General features: G+C 40.9%; 2 protein-coding genes across 6 annotated transcripts in view; one reads left to right on the plus strand and one right to left on the minus strand.

Annotated features, from left to right (window-relative positions):
• COL9A1 (collagen type IX alpha 1 chain) overlaps nucleotides 1–5335 on the plus strand; it is a 72281-nt gene extending 66946 nt beyond the window's left edge. For both annotated transcript variants that reach the window (XM_064447835.1, XM_064447836.1), the window contains 3 exons: nucleotides 614–802; nucleotides 3458–3535; nucleotides 4760–5335. In XM_064447835.1, coding sequence (XP_064303905.1) covers nucleotides 614–802; nucleotides 3458–3535; nucleotides 4760–4944 — 452 coding nt within the window. In that variant the 3' untranslated portion in view covers nucleotides 4945–5335. The remainder of the gene's footprint in view (nucleotides 1–613; nucleotides 803–3457; nucleotides 3536–4759) is intronic.
• A 2111-nt stretch (nucleotides 5336–7446) lies between these two features.
• COL19A1 (collagen type XIX alpha 1 chain) overlaps nucleotides 7447–21493 on the minus strand; it is a 215218-nt gene continuing 201171 nt past the window's right edge. For 3 of the 4 annotated variants that reach the window (XM_064447840.1, XM_064447838.1, XM_064447839.1), the window contains 2 exons: nucleotides 15573–15650; nucleotides 7447–15337 (listed from right to left, as the gene is read on the minus strand). In XM_064447840.1, the coding sequence (XP_064303910.1) occupies nucleotides 15201–15337; nucleotides 15573–15650 (215 nt within the window). In that variant the 3' untranslated portion in view covers nucleotides 7447–15200. Of the gene's footprint in view, nucleotides 15338–15572; nucleotides 15651–17461; nucleotides 21437–21493 lie in introns of those variants that run through there. The other variant, XM_064447841.1, reaches the window with a different exon arrangement.

Below are 21493 nucleotides of genomic sequence, written 5' to 3' on the forward strand. Positions count from 1 at the left end.
AATGAAGAGCAAAGCTCCTGCTGATTTGCCTTAAGGAAAGATCAACATAAAATCTTTGATTATTTATCAAACTTGAGCTCACAGGTACCAATCTGAGGGGTTTCTTTCCTCTGAAAAAGAAGGCCTGTGCTTACTTTGCAGTCCTATGTAGATGACTGCCCTCATGCTTTTCAGCTGTTCCTTCTTGCAAAGGTGGATCTTAATAGGTATTAACAAGTAGTAATGAAGGGAGAGATTTGCTTTTTTAACAGGCAGCAATTGCATGAGTAAGTTTTCTTGCTAGATAGTTGACTTCTAAATGACTGAAATAGAAAATTATAAGGACATTTCTAAATAAACCATATACATTTAAGTCTTGCAAACATTAAATGTTTAAGATGTATGCTTCAGAGTGACCCTGCTTCACAGTGTGCCTATGCAGTTTCCCTCTAGTAGTACTAAGATAATATCTTAAATGTAACAAACTTTGTAAATAGCATTGTACATAAGGAAGGTGCTGTACGGTGATCTGTCAGTTTCTGTAGCAGAGAATACACATTCTTCTTCAGTGAACATGAGAATCTCACCATTCAGATCCACTTACTGCTTAATCCTGTCCTCCTGGTCATTGCAGAACAACTAGCTCAGCTGGCAGCCAGTCTTAAGAGGCCAGAATTTGGTGCTCCAGGTCTTCCTGGCCGACCAGGGCCACCAGGTGCGCCAGGGCCTGCTGGTGAAAATGGCTTCCCAGGACAGCTTGGACCCCGTGGCTTGCCTGGCCTTAAAGGTCCCCCTGGTGAGATTGGTCGTAAAGGGCCTAAAGGTAAGAAATTCTGTAACTGGCTTTCAGTTGTTGACTGCTCCAGTTTTTTGTGGTTTTTTTTCTCCCTTCGGATTACAGATTGTGGATGTACATTGTATGCATGTAAAGTCCAAAAAGATCCTGAATTAGCAACCTAAGCTGTTTCTTGTAACTGTTGCCTCAGTGATTAAAGGCCACGTTGGCCTGGCCTCAGCAAGATTTGTTTATAAATCCTTTTTTGTCTTCAAATAGTCATACAATGTGAGAAAGGGGAGGCATCTGCCTTGAACTAGAAGTAAGGAGCTGAGTCAGACTCCTGATATTAATTTTCCCTCTCGTGGACTTCTGAGGTTTGTGTTTTTTATAGAAGTGATTCTCTTTCCTCTGCTGGGTCTGGCTGTAGACCACACTTCTGCAGGACTTTTGGTCCCAAAAGCTAACGTAAACAGTCAGATTCATTCGCTAATCTTTCTAGCCTACTTTTCTATCAGATTTCTCACATTACAAGTGACTGATAACAATCTGCCTCTTTTATGAGCCATTTAACAACATTGCACCATGTACCACGTATCTATTGAGGCTTTGGAAGGAACAAATCCATAATAAAATTGACTAACCTTAAACTTTACAAAAACCCCCTTCATCTACGTTAATTGCTGTAGTTCCTGACTGAGAGGGTTGATATACCTCTAAAGGATTATACACTAGAATTTTCTGCAGTCTTATGACCACTGTGTATGTATTAGTGGTTTGATTTGTTTTCTTGAAGGAAGGTTTTAGTTAAACATCGTGTTTCTGCACAGAGCTGGTCTGTCACTGGATTAGAGCATTTACTTTTGTCTCAAGTTTTATTTGGAAGTAAAATTGGGAAAATCTCTGAGAGGACAAATAGAATACAAACAAAGCAAAGCTTAACAGCATTGTTGCTGGAGCTCCATTACGGTTTTCATTTAATGTAATGTCATCTGTATTGGCAGAAGCAACAAAAAAATGGAGACTCAAAGATGATCTGATATGCTGAATTTGATTTATCACACAGCAGGCTGCACTGTGTTAATATGAAAAAAAATCTACAGAGCATAAAAAGAAAAAACTCAAATAGGAAACAAAGCATTTTTCTTATCAGGATTGTCATGAAATTCCAAGTACCTTACAGCAAACCTTGAAATACAATTTCAGCCACGAGACAAGTGGTGAACGTTCTCACGTGCAAAAGCTGTTGTGATGGTACATGGCAGGCACCCTGAAGAAAAAAAAAAAATCTGAGTTCCTGGCAGTTACAGAGTTCCACAGAGGTCAGGGATGAACGGACGTTCCCCATCCGTTGTCTGAGTTGGGAGGGAGAGGAAAAGGGTACCTAGGACATATGATAAAAGGGAAAAGGAGGAGGATGTTGAGAATGGTTTAGAAGGGTGTGATAGAGAGGAAAGAGAAACACAAGCATGTGTTACCATGAGACAGAGCGGAAGATTCAAAGGTACAGTGATTTTAACAGCATCAGCAAGAGCAGAGCCAAAAAGAGCTGGCTCAGAGAAGGAGGTTGTAGTGAAGGAGGGCGGAATCAGAAATAAGAAGTTGGAGAAGTTTGGGGTAACCGGCAGTAAACACTATTCCAAAGTGTTCAGAGGCTGAAAACAGCAGAAGTATTTATGGGTAACCTGACATCAGTGCTTCCAGTATCTGTATTCACAAAGACAGGCTGAATCTCCATGTTGACTAGGCAGTCTGAAGCACGGAGATGAGATTTCTTCTCTAGCAACCTGTGTGCATCTTCTACTGCAACTTGGACTTTTGTACTGACTCCTGTGTTCTTTACATAGTTTCCTCGTTTCTGCTGTGTTGTTTCTAGGCAAGCCCCAAACTTAACAGCCTCCTTACTTAACAGCTCTCCTTACTGCAGTACAAGAAAGTATAGAAGTATAAGATAAAGCTCACTCAAACATTATTAGGCACATACTTGCGACTTTTGACTTGCAGCAAAAAAAAAAACCAAGAGTTTACATAGTGTATTCATGAGTGGTAGATACGTGTAATTTTATGGAATATATACAGTGAATAGAATTTGAACTTTACAACCAAAACCTCAAAAAGAGCATCCTCTTACTAATATGCTTCTCATTTGGAGCAACATGAGTCTGAAGAAAAGCTGGGCACCCACCAAAGAAAAGTCTCCGTAATACCAGTATATGAGAGCAAAGTGCCTTGTTTACTTTTATGAACATCTTATGTGGATGTCAACAGACTACTGTAATGTGTGCAAGCCAGCTTCTCCTTTCTTCTCTGCATTAGCTCTCTCAAGGGCGAGCACTTGAGAATTTTTAGATATTAGCAGAGTTTACATGGTCTTGCAGAAGCCACATGCCAGTACCCTCAGTCTGTATTCCACAATAGCCTCTGTAGGTCTGAGAGTTTGGTTTATTTCTGTTACATAGGCTATGGTTTATTTCATGTGGTACTTACTGTCCAGCCCCAGGTGGGGTTTTTTCCCCTCTAACATGTCTACTTCTGAGTATAACTCAAATGGGGGAAAAAATCCAAACAAACCCCAAACCTCTTACAAGGACCTGTGAGGGGATGTCATTCAAAGATGCTAAGAATATATACAGCCTGACCTCTTTGCTTATTAGCCAGTCACCTCTGAGAGGCTGTAACTAATATTTCATGAACTTGCTTTAGGTGAACCAGGAGAAAGAGGAGACAGAGGATTTCCAGGCAGAGGACTGAAAGGTCACCCTGGCCCAAGAGGTCTTCCAGGTAAATATAACAAGGATGAGGATAAAGAAGAAAAGATGTAGTAAAAACTTATTCAGAACTCATACCTCAAGCTGCCTTGAAAAGATAAAAGGTGTCCATTAAGCAATAAGCTTCCAAATACCAGTACTTCATAATTTTTACTTTGTAGGTCATAATACAGTCACAAATCAGAATTAAAAGCTCTTTTACTAAAGAGCTACCACCCCATTTATCTCAGTGTAGAAAGATTAGGAAAAATGTATACAAAGCATTAAATAAAAAAGAGGCAGTCACACGTGTGTGTATATATGTGTGATTGCCTCTTTATTGTATTTATTTCCTTATAAAATAAAACAAAAAAGGCCACAAACCCCAGACTCTCTCACTGACAGCCACAGCAGTCTTCAGAATCTCCATTCATAATTTAGGACATTAGAAATACAATTCTCCTGTTTGTGGTAATTAATTGCAGTGTTATGGAATAGGCATCCAGGACAGATTCTTGCTGATAAGTGCAGCACAACTGGCCTCTAGTGGCAAGTGAATGAAAAATAAACACGTTATTTCCATAGGTATCACTCCACAGTGCATTCCTCTGTGTATATATAGACAGAAACTACCACAATTTATTCTCTTTTTACAAAGGAGAAAAAAAAAAAATCAGTTGCGTGTATGCGGCTACATAGGGCATCTGTGAAACCTGGAGTTGCCTTCTTTAGAAAGTTATCATTGGAAGAGGCTTACTAAAAATCACTATATTTCATCCCTTCATTGAAGATTTAGAGGTAAAAAGATACTCTAGTGCTCAGCAGTTCCACTCCGTACATCTCTTTCTCCAACATGTCCGAGTGGAGGGTAAAAATTAATTTTTGATCCATCTCTTTCTGGAGCGCTAATGTAACTCTGCAGTAGTGAGTAGCATCTACACCTTCAGACGCATCCCCGACACGGCTGGCTGCGGCGCTGCAGTCAGTTACGCTGCATAGCTGTTACAGCAGCAGCTCTGCTCCAGTATAACTGGAGAGGGTTGGGCCTGAATTTTCATTGCCGTAGACGTGTAAATGCAGCCTGGTTGACTATTAGAGGAAAACTGTCCCCCTAAGTAGGCACCTCCCTGGGGAACCCACTGAGAGCAGTGAAAAGCTACCTTGGTACAGATTTTAAGAGCAGGATGTTCAGTGAAGCTACATGTACACTAAGCAAGTCGTATGCTGCCAATTTTTGGACCTGCATCCACTTTTCCAGGTGAACCAGGCAAACCCAGCTATGGCAGGGAAGGCCGTGATGGTGAACGAGGTCTCCCTGGGGTGGCCGGTCAGCCTGGGGTTCCTGGTCCTCCTGGCCCTCCCGGCCCTCCTGGGTACTGCGAGCCGTCATCTTGCAGAATGCAGGCTGGACAGAGAGCTGGTAAGAACATGAAAGGGCCGTGAGTGGGCAACGCAAGTGCCACGAAGTGTCGGCATCAGTTTACTTCCTGCACAGACAGCTGAGAAAAAAATAAGGAGAGAAATACAAACAAGGAGAAACCTTTCCACCAAGGTTTCAGCAAAGCATTTTTAACACAGGGGTTGTACATTCTTTCAAAATGTGTACTTAGCAACACAAGCTGGAACAGTGGTGCTTACAGAAACACACAGGTGATGCCTTTCTGGCGCCTTTTCTCTTCAGGGAGGGGAAAAAAGGCACTTGTCTATTTTTATTTTGTTTTTTAAATAAAGAGTTTCTGTGATTTCTCCTCCTCCCCTACGTAACGCCTATGTATAATGTACAGTGAAATAACGTGTCTTCAGCCATCAAATAAAAAAGGACCAGTTTATTTACTTCGGTTGTAGCTATTCTTTTATGCTTATAAAATAAATTCCAGAGCGCTCCCAAGCAAATCACATCACTTCATGCACAGTCATTGCACTATATATGTGCTGTACAGGATATGCTAAGCCTCCTTCAGCTCTTCAATTCAATTGTAGAGACACAGCTGGGAGCCTGTTCTGATGGAAACCTGTCACCCCTGCCACCTTTTGTGCTGTAAATCTCTGTGACGGTATGATTGCTGGGTGCCCGTGCATAAGCCGTGTGGAATAACCTTTTCCTCTGCCACTGCAATTTGTGTTGCATTCGTAATTTTGTGTGATGCCTATTCCAGCTTGCCGCCTTCGATGTTAAATTAAAACAAAAGGCTAGAAGCCTCTGTCAAGGGAATTTTAAGTTCCAGAAATATATAAGTTTTATAGTAAAGATTACAGATTTTGAAGTAACATCTGTGGTTGTACAAAAAAACCCCAAATAAATAATGTTTTGACCCCCCCCCATATGGTTTTGTACGTATGGTGACATTCAATCCCAATGAACAGAACAGCTAGAAGACCACCATTAGACATCCCAAGTTCCCTTTTTAAATAAATTCAGTTTTTAGAGGAAAATGTGCAATGTGGCTATTTTGTTTCTCTCTGTATAAATTAAACTATTTGTGGTTTTTGCCTTCATCTTCTCTCTAGCTGCATCTGGCAGCCACGTCTCTGGCACCTCGTGTTGACAGAAAAATGCCCAAATAGAGCTCATGTGGGAGAAAAATGTCTGATGAAGGTGTCTACTAAAAGTATATTTACACATTTATTAGAGATTCTGAGAATGAGTTAAATGTGATTAATTTTGATAATCTCTTTATGTGGGCCCATGTAAACCTCATGAGGGTCATCAAGGCCAAGTGCAAGGTCCTGCACATGGGTTGGTATCAATACAGGCTGGGGGATGCATGGATTGAGAGCAGCCCTGTGGAGGGAAACCTGGGGGTACTGGTGGATGAAAAACTGTACGTGAGCCATAAATGTGTGCTCACAGCCCAGAAAGCCAGTCCTGGGCTGCATCAAAAGAAGCGTGGCCAGCAGGTCTAGGGAGGTGATTCTGCCCTTCTACTCTGCTCTGGTGAGACCCCACCTGGAGTGCTGTGTACAGCTCTGGAGCCCTCAGCACAGGAAAGACATGGATCTGTTGGAGTGGGTTCAGAGGAGGGCAAAAAAAACCATCAGAGGGCTGGAGCCCCTCTGCTATGAAGAAAGTCTGAGAGAGTTGGAGTTGTTCAGCCTGGAGAAGAGGTTTTGGGGACACCTTACTGCAGCCTTACAGTACTTAAACAGGACTTATAAGAAAGATTGGGACAAACTTTTTAGGAGGGCCGGTTGCGATAGGACAAGGGGTAATGGTTTTAAATGAAAAGAGTGTAGATTTAGACTGGATATAAGAAGGAAGAGATTTTTTTACAATGAGTGTGGTGAAACGCTGGCACAGGTTGCCCAGAGAGGTGGCAGATGCCCCATCGCTGGAAACATTCAAGGTCAGGTTGGACGGGGCTCTGAGCAACCTGATCTAGTTGAAGATGTCCCTGCTCACTGCGGGGGGGGTTGGACTAGATGGCCTTTAAAGTCCCTTCTAACTCAAACCATTATTTGATTCTATGTTCCTTGCGCAGCCCAGTATTTTAAATGATAAAATATAAAAGAGGTTGTACCTTTACAAGTAAAAGTCTATCTACAAGTGCTTACTGCTGTCTAGTTCCACAGAAGCAGCACGACGTGAGATTTCAGGAAAAAGACGGGAAGAAAATAGGCATAAATAACTGTGCCATCCTTCCCCGAGCCTCTGGGCAAAGCCTGAGACAGAACCATTGTCCTGCACCTCCAGTTTGGCCAAACTCTCTCATAACTGACATCACCGACTTTAATACCACAAGAAGTCATTAGAACAGAGGAGCGCAAAGAATTTCATTCTTAAGGAACAAATCCAGACAATTGCATGCGAGGTGACTAGCTTGTTTACTTCAGGGTGTTCCATAAAATTTTAGAATCAGGCCACTTTTTACTCATTTAGGGCATGGTCCTCAAAAATACTCCTTACGTAGCACAACAAATAATAAACCGTTAGTGGTAATGACAAACTGCAGTTTCACCAGCAAACTTTTATTTTGACTATAAAGTGTGTAAAACAAAAAGAAAAAAAAATACAACTGATAACAGAACAAAAATATTGTTTTCAATATGTACTGCATAAACATAATGAATCAAAGCAAAACCCCTCAACATTTAAATACAAATGTGAAATGTTTTAAAAAAATAGAGCTGAAAAATGCATCAAATTCCACAATGGAAAGAAACTCATGTAGGAGAGAAAACATTCATATGTAAAAACCAGATAAGAATTATTACAGTCAAACAGAGCCAACACTGAGGGTCAATTCAATGCAGAATCTATGTAAGTGGATAGCTTAAGATTGTGACAGATTTTCTGCCTTCAAGCTGACTCATGAGTTTTAGCTTAAAATACAGAAGTGAAGGATAAATCCTCAGGCCCGTTGTAAGTTGGTGTGGGACACATTGGTTAATCTAAGTATTTACTAATTCCAAATCTCATGCAAGAGCGGAAAAATTTTACCTGAAGAACGGCAGACCGTATACCAAAAAATACCTGGAACTGAATTTTAGTTACAGCACATTCAAGTAAATGAAGATTTGGAAAATAAAGGCAGGATTATGAATTTAAAAGAAAAGTGTATCAACTATAGTGATACAGCAGAAAATGGTGCCACTTTAAATCAATATATTTAGAAGGCACAAAGCAAAGAGATTGAGAGGTTTCACAAGCCACTGGCAGCATGTTACCCATTCTAACCAGGTGCTCCTGGAACCTCAGTGAACTCCCGAGTGAATCTTGTTCTCATCTCTTTCTGGTTCAACATTACAAAATACTGTGAGTTTTTTTGAACGAAAGACTAATGAAAATCACTTTTACCCATCAGGATCTCTGCTGCCACTCCCAATTCTTGAGGTTTAACTGCACTGTGATAAATATATATTTTATTTCCCCAATTATTTGACTTAAGCGTAGGCAGGAACCAAGAGAAAAATGTTTTAACAACTGTCCTCAAAATGATAACCAGTTCTTCACAATCTAATCTGGTATTTTAAACTGGTGACTGCAGTGCTTTTCCTATTAGGCTGCTAACAAGTATTAGTAAGGCTGCTGCTGAATACTGCACTGAGATACACATATATATGTGTGTGTGTGTATGATACGTACATGGTTTATATAAGTGTATATATATAGGAAGTTTTCTGTGACAGCCATTGCTGGGTTCGAGCGACCAAGTACAACCTGCTACCAAAAGCCCTTTGTGAATATTTTGCAAAGGCCAAAGTGTCCCTCTAGCCACAGGATAAGCCACGGCTCCAGAGCACATGTTGGAGTACCCAAATGAGGTAAGAAAGCAATGCTGGGGAGGATTCCTCTAGATTTTGCTTCCCTGAATACCCTAGTTGTGATCGGAGTCTACACAGAGCCAAACACGTACCTACAATTAAAATTTGCTCTTCCTTCAAAAACAAAAAGGGAAAGTGTCAAGAGGTGGTGCTGGCAAGGTTACGTGAAAGGCAGAGCGAACAAGAAACCAAGTCCCTTAGTTTCAGAGACAGCAGTGTTGGTTCCTCCTAGCAGAGCCTAGCAGTTGTGCTGTGTGTACAAACACGTGCTGCATTTTTGCAAATGTTTTTAATAATTGGGTGAAATGTGTTTGCTTGACCTGCTCATCCCTGTGTTCTTATTCGGCCATGTAGTTTCTCGTTCCTTTACACTTGAAATGGAGTCACTGCATCTCCTCTATTCACAGATCACAGGTAAAGAAGACATGGCTTTATTTTTTAGGGCACGCTACTCCCATCTGATTTGTTACAGGTTCAGTTTTATTCCCCATAATCTTTGTTTTACTGCGCTGTTTTGCTTGATGTGCATGCATTCAAAAGGACTAGTACAACTGTGGCAGCTTTAGACAACATACGAAGCAAGCCTGCTGAAGCCACTATCAAATTTGAAGGAAAAAAGGTCATGTTAGTCATCAAATTATTACCTGGCATCCATTAAAATGCCATTGATCTGGGAGTTCTTTTTTTCTCCTGGGAAAGTTAGGCAGCAAAAGAACAATGAAAATACCTAAAGTTACCTGAGGTTAAAGAGTTGAGTGAATCTGTTTCTTGAATAAAAGTAGTTATCTCAAATTCAGACAGGAAAGTTATCTGCATTTGATTCAGAGATTATATTAACTTCCATAAATTTTATATATACATATATATATGTGCCAAGGTTTTTCACCTTTTTTTTTTCCCCTCCAGACTGTGGAGCCCTAAGTTTCACCAGCCTGTAGGAATCACAAGCCTGACCTTGGTGTGGTCAAAAGCAAAACCCCACCCTGTATTCAGCCAGCGCAGGCTTGCAGTCCCGGTGCTGAACACTCCCCAGGGCTCGCTGCAGTGGCTTTGTGCCTCTCCTTTCTCTCGCCTGCAGTTGCATCCTCCCTCTCGTGATTTGACATGGAAGGAAAGGTTGTCATTTCTGACAGAACCACATACAGAAAGTATGTGAAACATTTCCATTTCCATCCAGAATCCTATTTCTGATGTAAATGGCCACATAATAATGTAAAAAGCAATTTTCTATCCACTTAATACATTTCCATTGAACCGAACCGTTAAGTGTTGCAAACCAAAAATATAATGAAGGAAAGAAGCAAACAGTTGGCACGTACTGTGATTCATTCAGTGACAGCTGCGTATCATTCAGAAATGAAAGAAAATAATAAGGTATGTCATTGAAAATCCTTCAAATATAATGACTGGAGACAATATATTTACACTGAAACATCAGTAAAGAATTAAATGCATTCATGTTTGTAGAACAGCAGACTCGGAGATAAAACTTCTAAAAGAAATGTAGACTACATTCTTTTTAGCTACAAACTTATTTTGGTCTAGAACCTGTAGTGTTTGCTAGCAATTCATATTTGAAAGCCACATTTCCTTAAGGTATTGTGAAGCTTGAGTTTTCCACTCAAACACCAACCAAGGCAAGGCCACCGTTAAACTTGTTCTCCATGGCCTATACCCATCTACATACATGCAGATGGATTTAATCATCCATCCAGTACAACGTAGCTGCAGCAGACATAACAGATTTCAAGAAAAATTTATATGACTCAGCACACCCAGAATCTAACAAAAAACATGATAAAAAACCTCCAAACCAACACTGTTTTGATTCCTGAGATATTTCTCATGTTCTGACATGTCACGTTAGAGCAGCAGTCTATTGCATTGGTAAAATGCAAGGTTAGGGGGTGGCTTTACGTAGTATATTTGGAGAAACAAGTTTATAAAATGTTAGTTTAGCCCATGGGGTTTTTACAAGACTTTTATGTAAACATTACAGAAAAGAAGAAAAAACTTGGGTGAACACTGACAGGAAAAATAGTGTTTCACCCTTGTGAAAAAGAAGCGCCAAAATATTTCATATGGTTACCCATTGATTTAAAAAATACACTTATTGAGCAAAGCTGTGCATATCTAACATCTGCCATAATCCACAATCATAAATCATAAGGGAGGATGGATGATACACAGTGCTCTTTTAGCGTTGAAACCAAATCCAGTTTAAGACAAAAGTATTGGTTCTTAAAACATCACTAAGTAGGCTGCACTGCTACTTGACCATAGAAAGTATGCTCCTGTAATTGTTATTAACCATCGCGGGCTCCCTGCTCCCCTGGAGACAAATATCGTTACAGTGGACATAAATGATACCTGAAAGCAGGATGTCCCGCTAATGCATGTTCTTCTATACAGTGTATATATACAAAACACAAATAAAAGCTAAGCAATATTACCTGAAAATAATTATCCAAGAAAGGCAGTATTTCTGCAAACACTACCATGCAAAAAGAAAAGCATTTTAGGAGGAAAAAAAAAAAAGTCAGGCTCAAGAACAAAATTAGAAACACTGACTCTTGTGCTGTGAGCCTACGCAGCACTGGGTCATTTCTTGTGCTGCTGGGCGAGTTCAGCCTGGGCTTTCTCTTTTGTACTGAAAAGATGTCTTGAACTCCACCGTGTGGACAAAAGGAGGTATGTTGCAGCCTCAGAAAAGTTTCCCTCTCACCGATTTTGTTACTTTCCTTAGGCAAACCGGGTAGTTCTGTACATAGCTATTGGAAGAAAATCCCAACATGTTCTTAGTAGATGATAACGCAGCTTGCCATAAAATGTAATCTGACCCTGAACTAGAACAAAGCTTAGAGAGTTTTAAGAAAGGTTTAAAACATTATGTCGAAGATATTTCAGTTCAAAGTCCTGTTGTACGTAAACATTCCCAAATTAGAAGAATATCTTGTGCTACAGGAAAAAATAATCCTCCGTGTTTAGCTCCTTGCAATGCCGACTGCAGCACAGACTGCTCAAAACAGATACGAAACTGATAAAGCAAATGGCAAAACAGATTAGCATCACTCTGCCCTCCCTGGCCCCCTTCCCAAAAACTCTTTAAGACAACATCAGTCTGAAACTGCAAAGAAATTTCAGGGGCCAAACCTGAAAACCATGCAGAAGCATGTTTCCAGCTACATTCTGCTTTCAATTCTAAAAATACAGAGTAGGAGCAAGCCAGTGTGAAGTAAAGTTAAGCTGGCATTAACTCTGTTCTACCCCAGTGAAGAACGCGGCATCTTTAAAAAGGTGTTGAGATAGCCCGTATAACAAAATACCCGTTTTCTCACGTGAGAAAATTAAAATGGGCTTTTAGCAAAATAATTAAAAAATGCAATAAGATAATCACCAAAGTTCCCTGCAAATAAATTCAAAGTGTTCAAATACCTTTTAAAAAGACCTTTAGATTTGAGCCTATAAAAAGGCATCTGTAGGAAACAAGATGAAAAAATAAAACTTCTTCAAATATAAAAAGTGTTCTGCTTTCTCATAAGTTCAAGTAAATTAACATACAGCAATTGCATCCAGCAAATAACAGATGCTCGGTTTCAGCTAGCTAAAAGCCCCAAAATATACACATACCACTAATGCGGCGCAATAGTCTACGCACAGCCTTCCAGGATGGCGGCTGCTTGGAAACCTCTCAGTCACGCAGATACTCTTTACAGGTCAGCACCCTTTTTGTTATTATCACAGAAAATGAAGTTTAAAATTAACTTAGAAGGTAAAAAAATATTTAGATTTTTACATATATTGGAATTACTAAAGAAGTAAAAAGAAATCAGTGAAAAAAACGTTCATGCAAGATACCTGACCAGCAGTTCATTTGACTGAATGGAAAACAGTATGTTGGGCCCGGTCCTCCCGTTGGTGTATATACACATATACACCAACGTATACGTCGGTGCAATGCCCCTGGCTTTACTCGCTGGGCTGGCAGATGGCAGACCCATGGCCCGGACAGCAGCAGGTGCCTCAGGACAGACAAGTCACTCGTTTTCAAGCTGCCCCACCAGTTCCCAGTGTTCGCACAGCTGCGGTGCTCTAAGGACCAGTTCTGCAAAGGCGGTCAATACCACAGAGCAAACCAAGACGTGCTCCGTGGGCACAGGAGGTCTGGAACGGCGGAACCCCTCATGCCAACTGCACCTTCCCCCGAGTGGGACGGGTGCCACTGCCCGCAGAGCGGAGGATGCGCTGGCCTAGAGAAGGGGCAGTTACTGCCTCTGAGGGACAGCGAGGATGAGCAGAAAAGGAGGTGTGAGGACTGTAGTTCACCCGTGGACTTTGACCTGTCCATCCCATCCTCACGAGGGACAGACGAAGCACCCTGACCTCCCCAAGGGGTCCCCCGCTGCAGGGTGTATTAGAGCTCACAGATTCCCGCAGGGGATGGTTTCATGGTAGGCCACAGGTTGCTGCTATCCTCCTTCCTGCTGCCCTCTCCTGTTACGAGTGTTTACTCTCAGCCTTCCATCTCTGTGTTTACTCAAACATCATTCTTGTGCCAAGCACCTTCTTCCCTCAAAACACCTAACTGCTGAGCACATTAAGTAGCACTCTGAGGTTGCTCTTAGGGTATGTTTTCTCTCTCAGAAAGCGTGGCTAAGGCTTGCCTGTGCTCCCAGCTACGTGCGTTAACTCTATTACCTCTTGCTCTGGACTGGGTACATGTGCTAGGAAGTCTATTCAGAACCAATAGGTTTTTTTTCTTTTTTTTTTAAGACCCCCACAATTCATTCCTTACTGTTTTTAAGGAAAAACCAGATGTCAGTCAGATTAATGCCTCAAAACAGCTTCTCTGGAACCCAGCACTTCCGATTTGGGAACACTTCCCTAGTAGCTCAGCACTGCCCAAGCACAGAACCACTTACCAGCCTGAAGTGGGAGAGAACAACTGGCTTCCTAATGGTGCGGCAAGAGCCCTCACTGCTGCTTTGGTACTACAGGGTTATTTTGAGGTTGTGGGTTATAGCTGTCCATGTTCTCTCAATAGCACCTTCACTTTCTACTGCAGTGCAGCATATTCCTTAGGACTTACCTAGGATCATCTGTTTCCTAATGATTAGGAGTGAAACTTCAGTCAACCCTCCTCCCTCCTTTTCAGAATCACCCTCTATCCAATTAATTTTCTTCATCCTTTCTTTTTCTCAACCCTTTGAGCTCTATAGGATTTTCGCTTTGTTCTGTTTTGTTCTTCATTGACAATGTCTGGTCCTGTAGGATTTACTCAATGCCTGTGAACTGCACGCAGCCGTGCTCTCCGTAGTACACCTTTCCAAGGAGGGTTTCGTAATTTTTCCAAATTTCTCTTGAGCTCAATTTTTCGCAACCAGTTACAGGACCTGTGAGCTTTGCATTCTACTGTTTCCATGTTCTTCTGAAGTTTATTTTGGCACACAATTGTTGCAGGAGGAAGAGAAAAACTGTGCCATCCATAAGATAAGAGGCTTGCGAAGTTCCTTCTTTGTCTCACTGTGTACCCACCACCTCTGCTCTAAAGCAAGAGGTCATCTTTGCTGTAAGCAGAGATAATGGCAGAGCAGCTTGGTTACAGACACTGATGCTACACTTACTAGGTCCACATAATGGTTAGAAGACGTGCCAGTTCTCAGCTGGGAACACCACCACCAGCTCCTAACGGTTTAATATCTGAAGTATACATAACCATGACTAAATGAATGTACAAGCCCTCAGCTGGGACAACATCCAGTTAGGAAAGACACTTCTCGGAGCTATATCTGGCAAATTTCCCGTCAGTCTGAAGCTAGACGTTGGATGGGATTAGCAACAACATAAAGACATCTTCGTTTCCTTCTTCAACATCTAGGAAGTGACTGAAATGGTGGGTAGCGTTTGTGGTGCACGACATGGACCCGGTTCAGAAGGTGTGCCAGAGTCTCCTCAAAGGATGCGAACATTTAGTCTAAACAGAGTTCCCAGTGCTCCAGCTCAGGTCCTGCATTCGCCACGAACGGGTACACCTTAAAACTTCAGAACTGCATTTTCTCCTTAAACTTCACCACCAGCCAAAATAATAAAGCCAGCTTACATACTGAGGCATACATACTGTCTCAAGTTATAATAAAATATTTTTTGTTTGAAGAAAGAAGCTTTTGAAAATTATTTGGGCCTATTTTGTCCCCTACGCAAAATAAATACGAGAAACATAACACATGGAATGCACTCTGGAAAATATATGTCATCGTTTCTTAATTACGACACCGCATATAACATAGAAAAAGGCTCAATTCTGTGCCTCATAAATTATCTATATACCGGGCAGTGTCGAAGGGAAAAAAAATGCACCAAGTATTTCAAAGATGAAATTAACTGATTGAGAGGAGTGAAAAGTGACTGTGAACCCAAGTGTCTACGGGAGAGGGTTTTTATTTCCCGCTGGTGCGTGACCGAGTCTGTGATATGTGGTAATAGCAATCTGCCGGATTGCATCTTCCGTTGGGTCCAGGTGGCCCCTGCGGTCCGGGTGAGCCTGGTGTTCCCGCTGGGCCTGGTAGGCCAGTAGCTGGTAAAACAAAGCTAGAATTAGCAGAGTCCTCGCCAGAGCGTGTGCAGTGCCCTGCATGTCATCACCAACAGTCAGCTGCACGCCAGCTCATCTGCAAGAAGGCAGGTGGGTCAGGCCTCATGCTACGACCAAGCTCAGGAGGAAAGGCACGGGTGTAAAACCGCCGTGAAAACCAGGAGAGGCCTGTTAGTTCATAAATAACAATAGCAGAAATAAATCTGGAGACCTGTACCTGCAGGGCCGGGTGGTCCAGGGTTACCGGGCAGTCCAATTCCAGGCTCGCCTCTTTCCCCTTTCTGTCCTCTATAACCTACACAGAATAAAGATATGAAAATAAGACCGTTCTCTTATTATAAGCAGTGATCTTCCATATATCTTGTTGACAGAAAATTATGACGACAAATGTAATTGGGAAAACACATGCTCACTTCTTTTTCCAAGACTGGCATTTTTTTCTGAGACAGCTCTTATGTTTGCAAGTTCTTTCTGGAAAATATGAGCATTTCTAGCAGTAACTGTTGCATCCTCTGGGAAGAGGACTCTTGCTATGTTCACTAGCCGGACCTTTCCCAGGTTAAGTTACCTTCCTGAAGTTCCTCTAATGAAGAACCAAATACATATTCTGCTCCAGTGTTACCTCTTCGATGAAGTGATGTCAAGCATCAACCCAAAGGCCACCTGGAGCCTGACCAGCCCTTCCTTGATAGCCCACAGAGTGAAGCTTTGCCCTCTCCGCTCTACATAAATCTACGTCTGCACTCTTTAGATGGTAAACTGGTAGTTGTATGCTTAGATATTCCCCTGTATGCAAGAGAAGACCCACACCCCCTGCAGCGTTACACAGCTGCCTGCATGTGGAATGAGGCATCTTTAGAGCTTGTGCAGGTTTTGGGTTCTAGCATGCAAGGCCTACTTTGACCCAAGTGGCTGAATATTATTAACAAGGTGTGATTACTAATTATACTTCGAATATTTGTGTCCATTTTCTTCACAGGCCTAACTCTGCATTTATCTAAATAGCTTCCCTCTTTCTCAGGTGCTGCAACTCATGTCCAACCCGTTTCTTTTTCCTTAAACTGTTTGTAAAAAGCTTTATTAGCGGGAAACACTGTGGCTGCTTCAGAGCAAGGGACTCGTGGCTATTGGTATAACACTTTGCTTAATATTTCAAGTTAAGAATCCATCTACAAATGGACATTTTCTGTTTAGACCATGTAATTTATGTAGGACAGGGGATGAAGGCGTCTTTAGAGAAACAAGCATGACACCTGCCACAACCCCTTACTTTAAAATGGATTATAAGGAAACCCTCTTCCCTCCCCAATACCTCAGGCATTGGCATGTAAGCGGCATATATTGAAGATTAATTTGCCAACTTCTGGTCACATTTGGAATTAAATTTGTTCTGCTTCAGGGACCAGTATATTTCCAGTATCGCATGTGCCATACAATAAACTTCCTCTTGTGAAGAGCTGTCAGTTAGTTTGAATTAAAAGAGAAGAGTCACGGCTGACCAGTCAGCTAGTGGCATCAATCCACCTGATGTCACATGAAGATTAATGGGCACTGGCAGATGGATCGCAAAGGTTGTCTTGTCAGTGTACTGCAGTCTATGGCAACACTGTTACTTTACAGGAGAATCCAGAAGGAAGCTATTGTAAGTGCTGTGGGTACCAATTCAGGGTTGTTATGACAGACACAGTGCAGTAGGAACGGTACACAGAGTATTTGAGTTTTCTGTTAAACACAAGCTCATTATACACTTCGGTAGAAAGTCTATTAGCTGTTGCAATCATTCTAGGCTTCCAAATAGATCATCGATTATCTTACTCTTCTATCAGTACCCCAAAAGGAAATTACAGCAAGGAAAAAACATTAGAAAAGGCATGCAGAGTGACATGCATAACATAACAAAAGGAAATCCACTGTTTAAAAGCTCACAAAGAAACAAACTTAATATTAATCATGCATTCTGGTCACTGAGTTAAGCAGAATTGTAAATGGCATATATGCACACAATTCGTAAAGACTCAGAACAGGGAATATGCAGGTGTTCGTATTCAATTGTGAATCCTGATTTTGCTCTTTAATGACCACAGTAGTATGTATAAGTATGTCAAGTTGGTTTGCTCTGAAAATCTTGTGTAATGCAGAGTAGTTGCTACTGTTTGAGAAGCTCAATCATACAACCATAGGGTCTATTACGTTTCCTATTTATTTTATATATATATATGTTTCTTAATTTACAATAGATAGTTACAGTACATTTCTCACTACAAACCCAGTTAATTGTAATTTTACAAAGCAGTGCTGCCACTAATAATTTGTTTTGCATTTCTTTGGTTATGGGGAAAAGAGAGAAATCACATTTACGACATAACACATTTACAAGTTCCACATGATAATCATTACTGTAGGTATCCGAGACATCATAATTGAAAAGGGACTGAGATAGACTGAAAGATTCTGTAAACATCACTGGAATTCAAGACAACATGGAAAAAAGACCCCGACAATAGGACACAGAGCAGCCTGCCAATGCAAATAAATGATCCAGGGTAACGTAAACCATTACTGGCTGTATCTGAATACACATGCAAAGGTGTGGTTTGTACACAGTGGCAGGTAAGTTCTGTTAACATTGAACTTTAATACTAAAATTCCCAGATATCTTTTCTAAAAATAAGGCTTTATTTAACACGGTGTAAGCATATTAGTAAACAGGCCTCTATGTAAATAATCCAAAAAATGTAGTGTGTAATTCTGGCAGGAAAAGATTTGATTTTTAATGAGGTATCTTTTGCTCAGAAGTAGGGCCATGATTACATTTCTAGAAGATAATATCACCTCCTCTCTGAGCTTAAAGTGACAAACTCATACGCAGTCAACACATAAATCAGATATTGATTTACTGTTTTTATCGTAAAGGCACATATAAGATGCTGTCTATTTTTACTGGTAGAATTACAATTCCAGTAAGAGGTACCTGCTTAATTCAAAAGGTGACTGCTTTAGCAAAGCCTTTCACTTGGGTTCCAGAAGTTTTGTTGTGATTTCTGCAACCCCAAAGTTGTGGTATGTAAACACGTACCCAATGTGGGTAGTACAGTAAACACTTGATAGCAGTACGTAGCAAGTATGTGTTCAAACAGATAAGCTTTCTTCTGCTCATAGATGAGTGGTGATAGCTAACACACAGCTCTCGGTTTGGTGCTCTCCACAAACATCACGGTCAGAAGCATCGCTACCGCAACACCCTCAGCTCTACTTGGAAATGACACAAGTTCATGTCTATGAACTTGGAGGTAAAAAATTCTCTCATTTAAACAGCTCCAAAAGGTATTCCGCCTACATCAAGGAGACCCTCTTCCATTCACATGCATAATGCAGCACCTGAAACTAGCTTGTCAAGTATCTAGAGAAATCTGAGATTCTTTAATACAAATAGGAGGCAAACACATTACCACGACAAAGAAAAATGAGACCGAAGTATCCATTGTGTTTTACTGTGCAAATTACCCTGCATTCTTAAAAATAAACAACTGCAAAGCGACAGGAAGGGTGCTAAGGAGCAAGCCCTCTCATCCAGCCTCTAGTGCATATTCTGAATTCCTTCTGCATGTTACAGCCCTCTCAGCTGAGAGGCAGTAACTGAGTTTCAAATCAAAGTAAAACAGGTTAACTTCACCCTCCACAGCAAAGAATAGTTTACAGGAGGTAATGCTTGAAACCAGTGCAGCTGTTTTGGAAGAGTCACCATGTCTGAACAACATCCTCTACAATGTCAGCCAAGGTTTCTAGATGCTCTCACCATGCAAATTAATAGTCAGAGAAATAAATTTTACAACAGGAATCAGAAATAAAGATAAGGATTTTGACTATTCATCACATGGTATTTTCTTCCCTGACCTGTGATACTGATTCCTCCAGGCTACCATGAGTTATTAGAACCTATAAAAAACTCTGAATCTGATAGAAACAGTGAAGTTTAACTACAATAAAAGCTTATTTTCTCTACTAAAAAAAAATCAATAATCACATTAATATAAAGGATAATATGCTTCTCCCGAGTGCAAAATTATCCCAAGGTGAATTTGGTCTAATGGACCAAAATTCTCTTTCTATTATAGCTTTAAAAATCCAGTTAAGTCAGTGGCATTAATTGAGCTAGATCCTCTAACACATGACAATCTGACTGACAGTTTGCAAACGGATGACATTGCGATAGTTTGCCAGTGAAGTCTTGAAATAAACTTCCTGTTTCTCTATGAGACATTACCTTCCTTTTAAACATGTACAGAATTAACAAGTTCCTCTGCTCCCCCTTTTGCAGATACTGTACATTTCACTGGTAACACTGCCTCACAGTACCACCTTGCTGGTGCATATGCCATAGGTTGTTTTTTTTAATGAAGAAAAACATAAATACATTGTAAATCATCTCCTAATCACTATTATATGAAGTGTGTTTAAATACCAATTGCATATTTCATAATTTATGTTGCAATTCTTTGCTGGTTTTTGTTTGCAAGCTAAATTTTCACCTAGAGCACTGTATAAATTCAAAATTATTTGTACCTGAACCACGGGGAAGGATCTGAGGTACACTATGAACAAACTTACTGAAGGCCAGTGGGTAACAATTCTGGACTTCATCAGAAATTAATGAATCTATGCCCAAGAGTCTAGTAATTCCTGAAATACATTTTTTGAAGACCATGTCTACACTTCCAAAAGTTAGTATATATGTTTTCTGCCTCTAGGACCAACCCCTACCTATTGGTTTGCTGTGCAGAAGGCGGCTCTGGTGGAATCTGTCCAGGCCAGGCCAGATCGGTTCCGGAGGGAACTGGCATCACACTTGAGGCATACAGAGGGACCCCTGTAAAGCTGCAAGTTAAGCACCTCCTTGAGCACATGGTGACTCCTGCCCTTCCTGGTGGCTGGCTCTAGCAGGCTCTCTGCTCAGTGTACAGCATTGCAAACCACTCCGGAGGTGTTTGTAGACGTCCTATTAATTGCTCTCCAACAGTATCTACTTCTTTTCACCGGCTGTATGGGACAAGCAACTGTTTCATTCTGCCAGCCCAAATGCATGTTACTATACACAGCAAAACCTTGGAGCTGGCAATCTGTACTACAGCCAGGTGAGAATTAAAATAAGGAATACCTGGCGGTCAATACCAAATACCACCTCCAGCACCTATTATGACTTGGGCATATGTGCACACAGCATGCAACCGTGATGGTCACAGCCACACATGCATGTAACATGCTTCTCGAAGAAGTCTTGTCCACCATGCCTTTTATGGCTGAAAATAAACTGGAATACAGAAAGATACTTTTCAATCTGCGCAGGGATTTGAATTTCTTTTTACTGTTGGCACAAAACAATAACATGCACAGGCACAACTGGGAAAGGCATGAAGGGTATTTGTAAGTGTGCTTCTCTCATGGGACTGTCTCTTAGAGTGTAAAAAGGAGACAAGACAAATTTTTGGTTTCTTTCCTTGGAAGTATTATTTCATATATCTTTTGATGTATCAGAGAAGTAAATGCTTCTCACTTAGCTTACCTTTTACTAATCAAAAAAGAGTATTGAGCATATCGGTAAAATAAATGGAAATCCTGCATACATGGGGCACTACTTTTACTTAAGCGTAAGGCATGAAAAAGCAGCTTTATTTTTTTTTTCAAGCATAGCTATCATCGTTACTCTTGATGCTCACTAGCTGGAAGTGAAGCCTAGTACAATGCTGCACTTCCCAGAAGCATCTGAGACTATTGACCACATACATCATAATTGAACAATCTGGGACTGACATTGAAGTTGACTGTTTACAGTGATCTGGATATTTAGGTAATGATGAAGTCAGTGTTGTAATATTCTAAGCCTTTTATTGTTTTCCTTGATCCTTTATTCTTGTTCTTCTCATTCTGAGCTCATCACATTTTTCAAGCTTCTGTCAGGGGTTTGCGCTTATCAGTGTTAGTAAGTCTTTATTCTTCTGATAGCTTTAGGATCCACACATCTTCAGCTTTGCTCTCATGTTCTTCGTTCCAGTCTGACTTGCTCTGACTCCAGAGCAGACCAAACTAACAAAAGATAATAAAGAACTACCTACAGATAAACTGCAAATTACATATTACCCA

The sequence above is a fragment of the Phalacrocorax carbo genome, chromosome 3, assembly GCF_963921805.1.
Source record: "Phalacrocorax carbo chromosome 3, bPhaCar2.1, whole genome shotgun sequence".
NCBI lineage: Eukaryota > Metazoa > Chordata > Aves > Suliformes > Phalacrocoracidae > Phalacrocorax > Phalacrocorax carbo.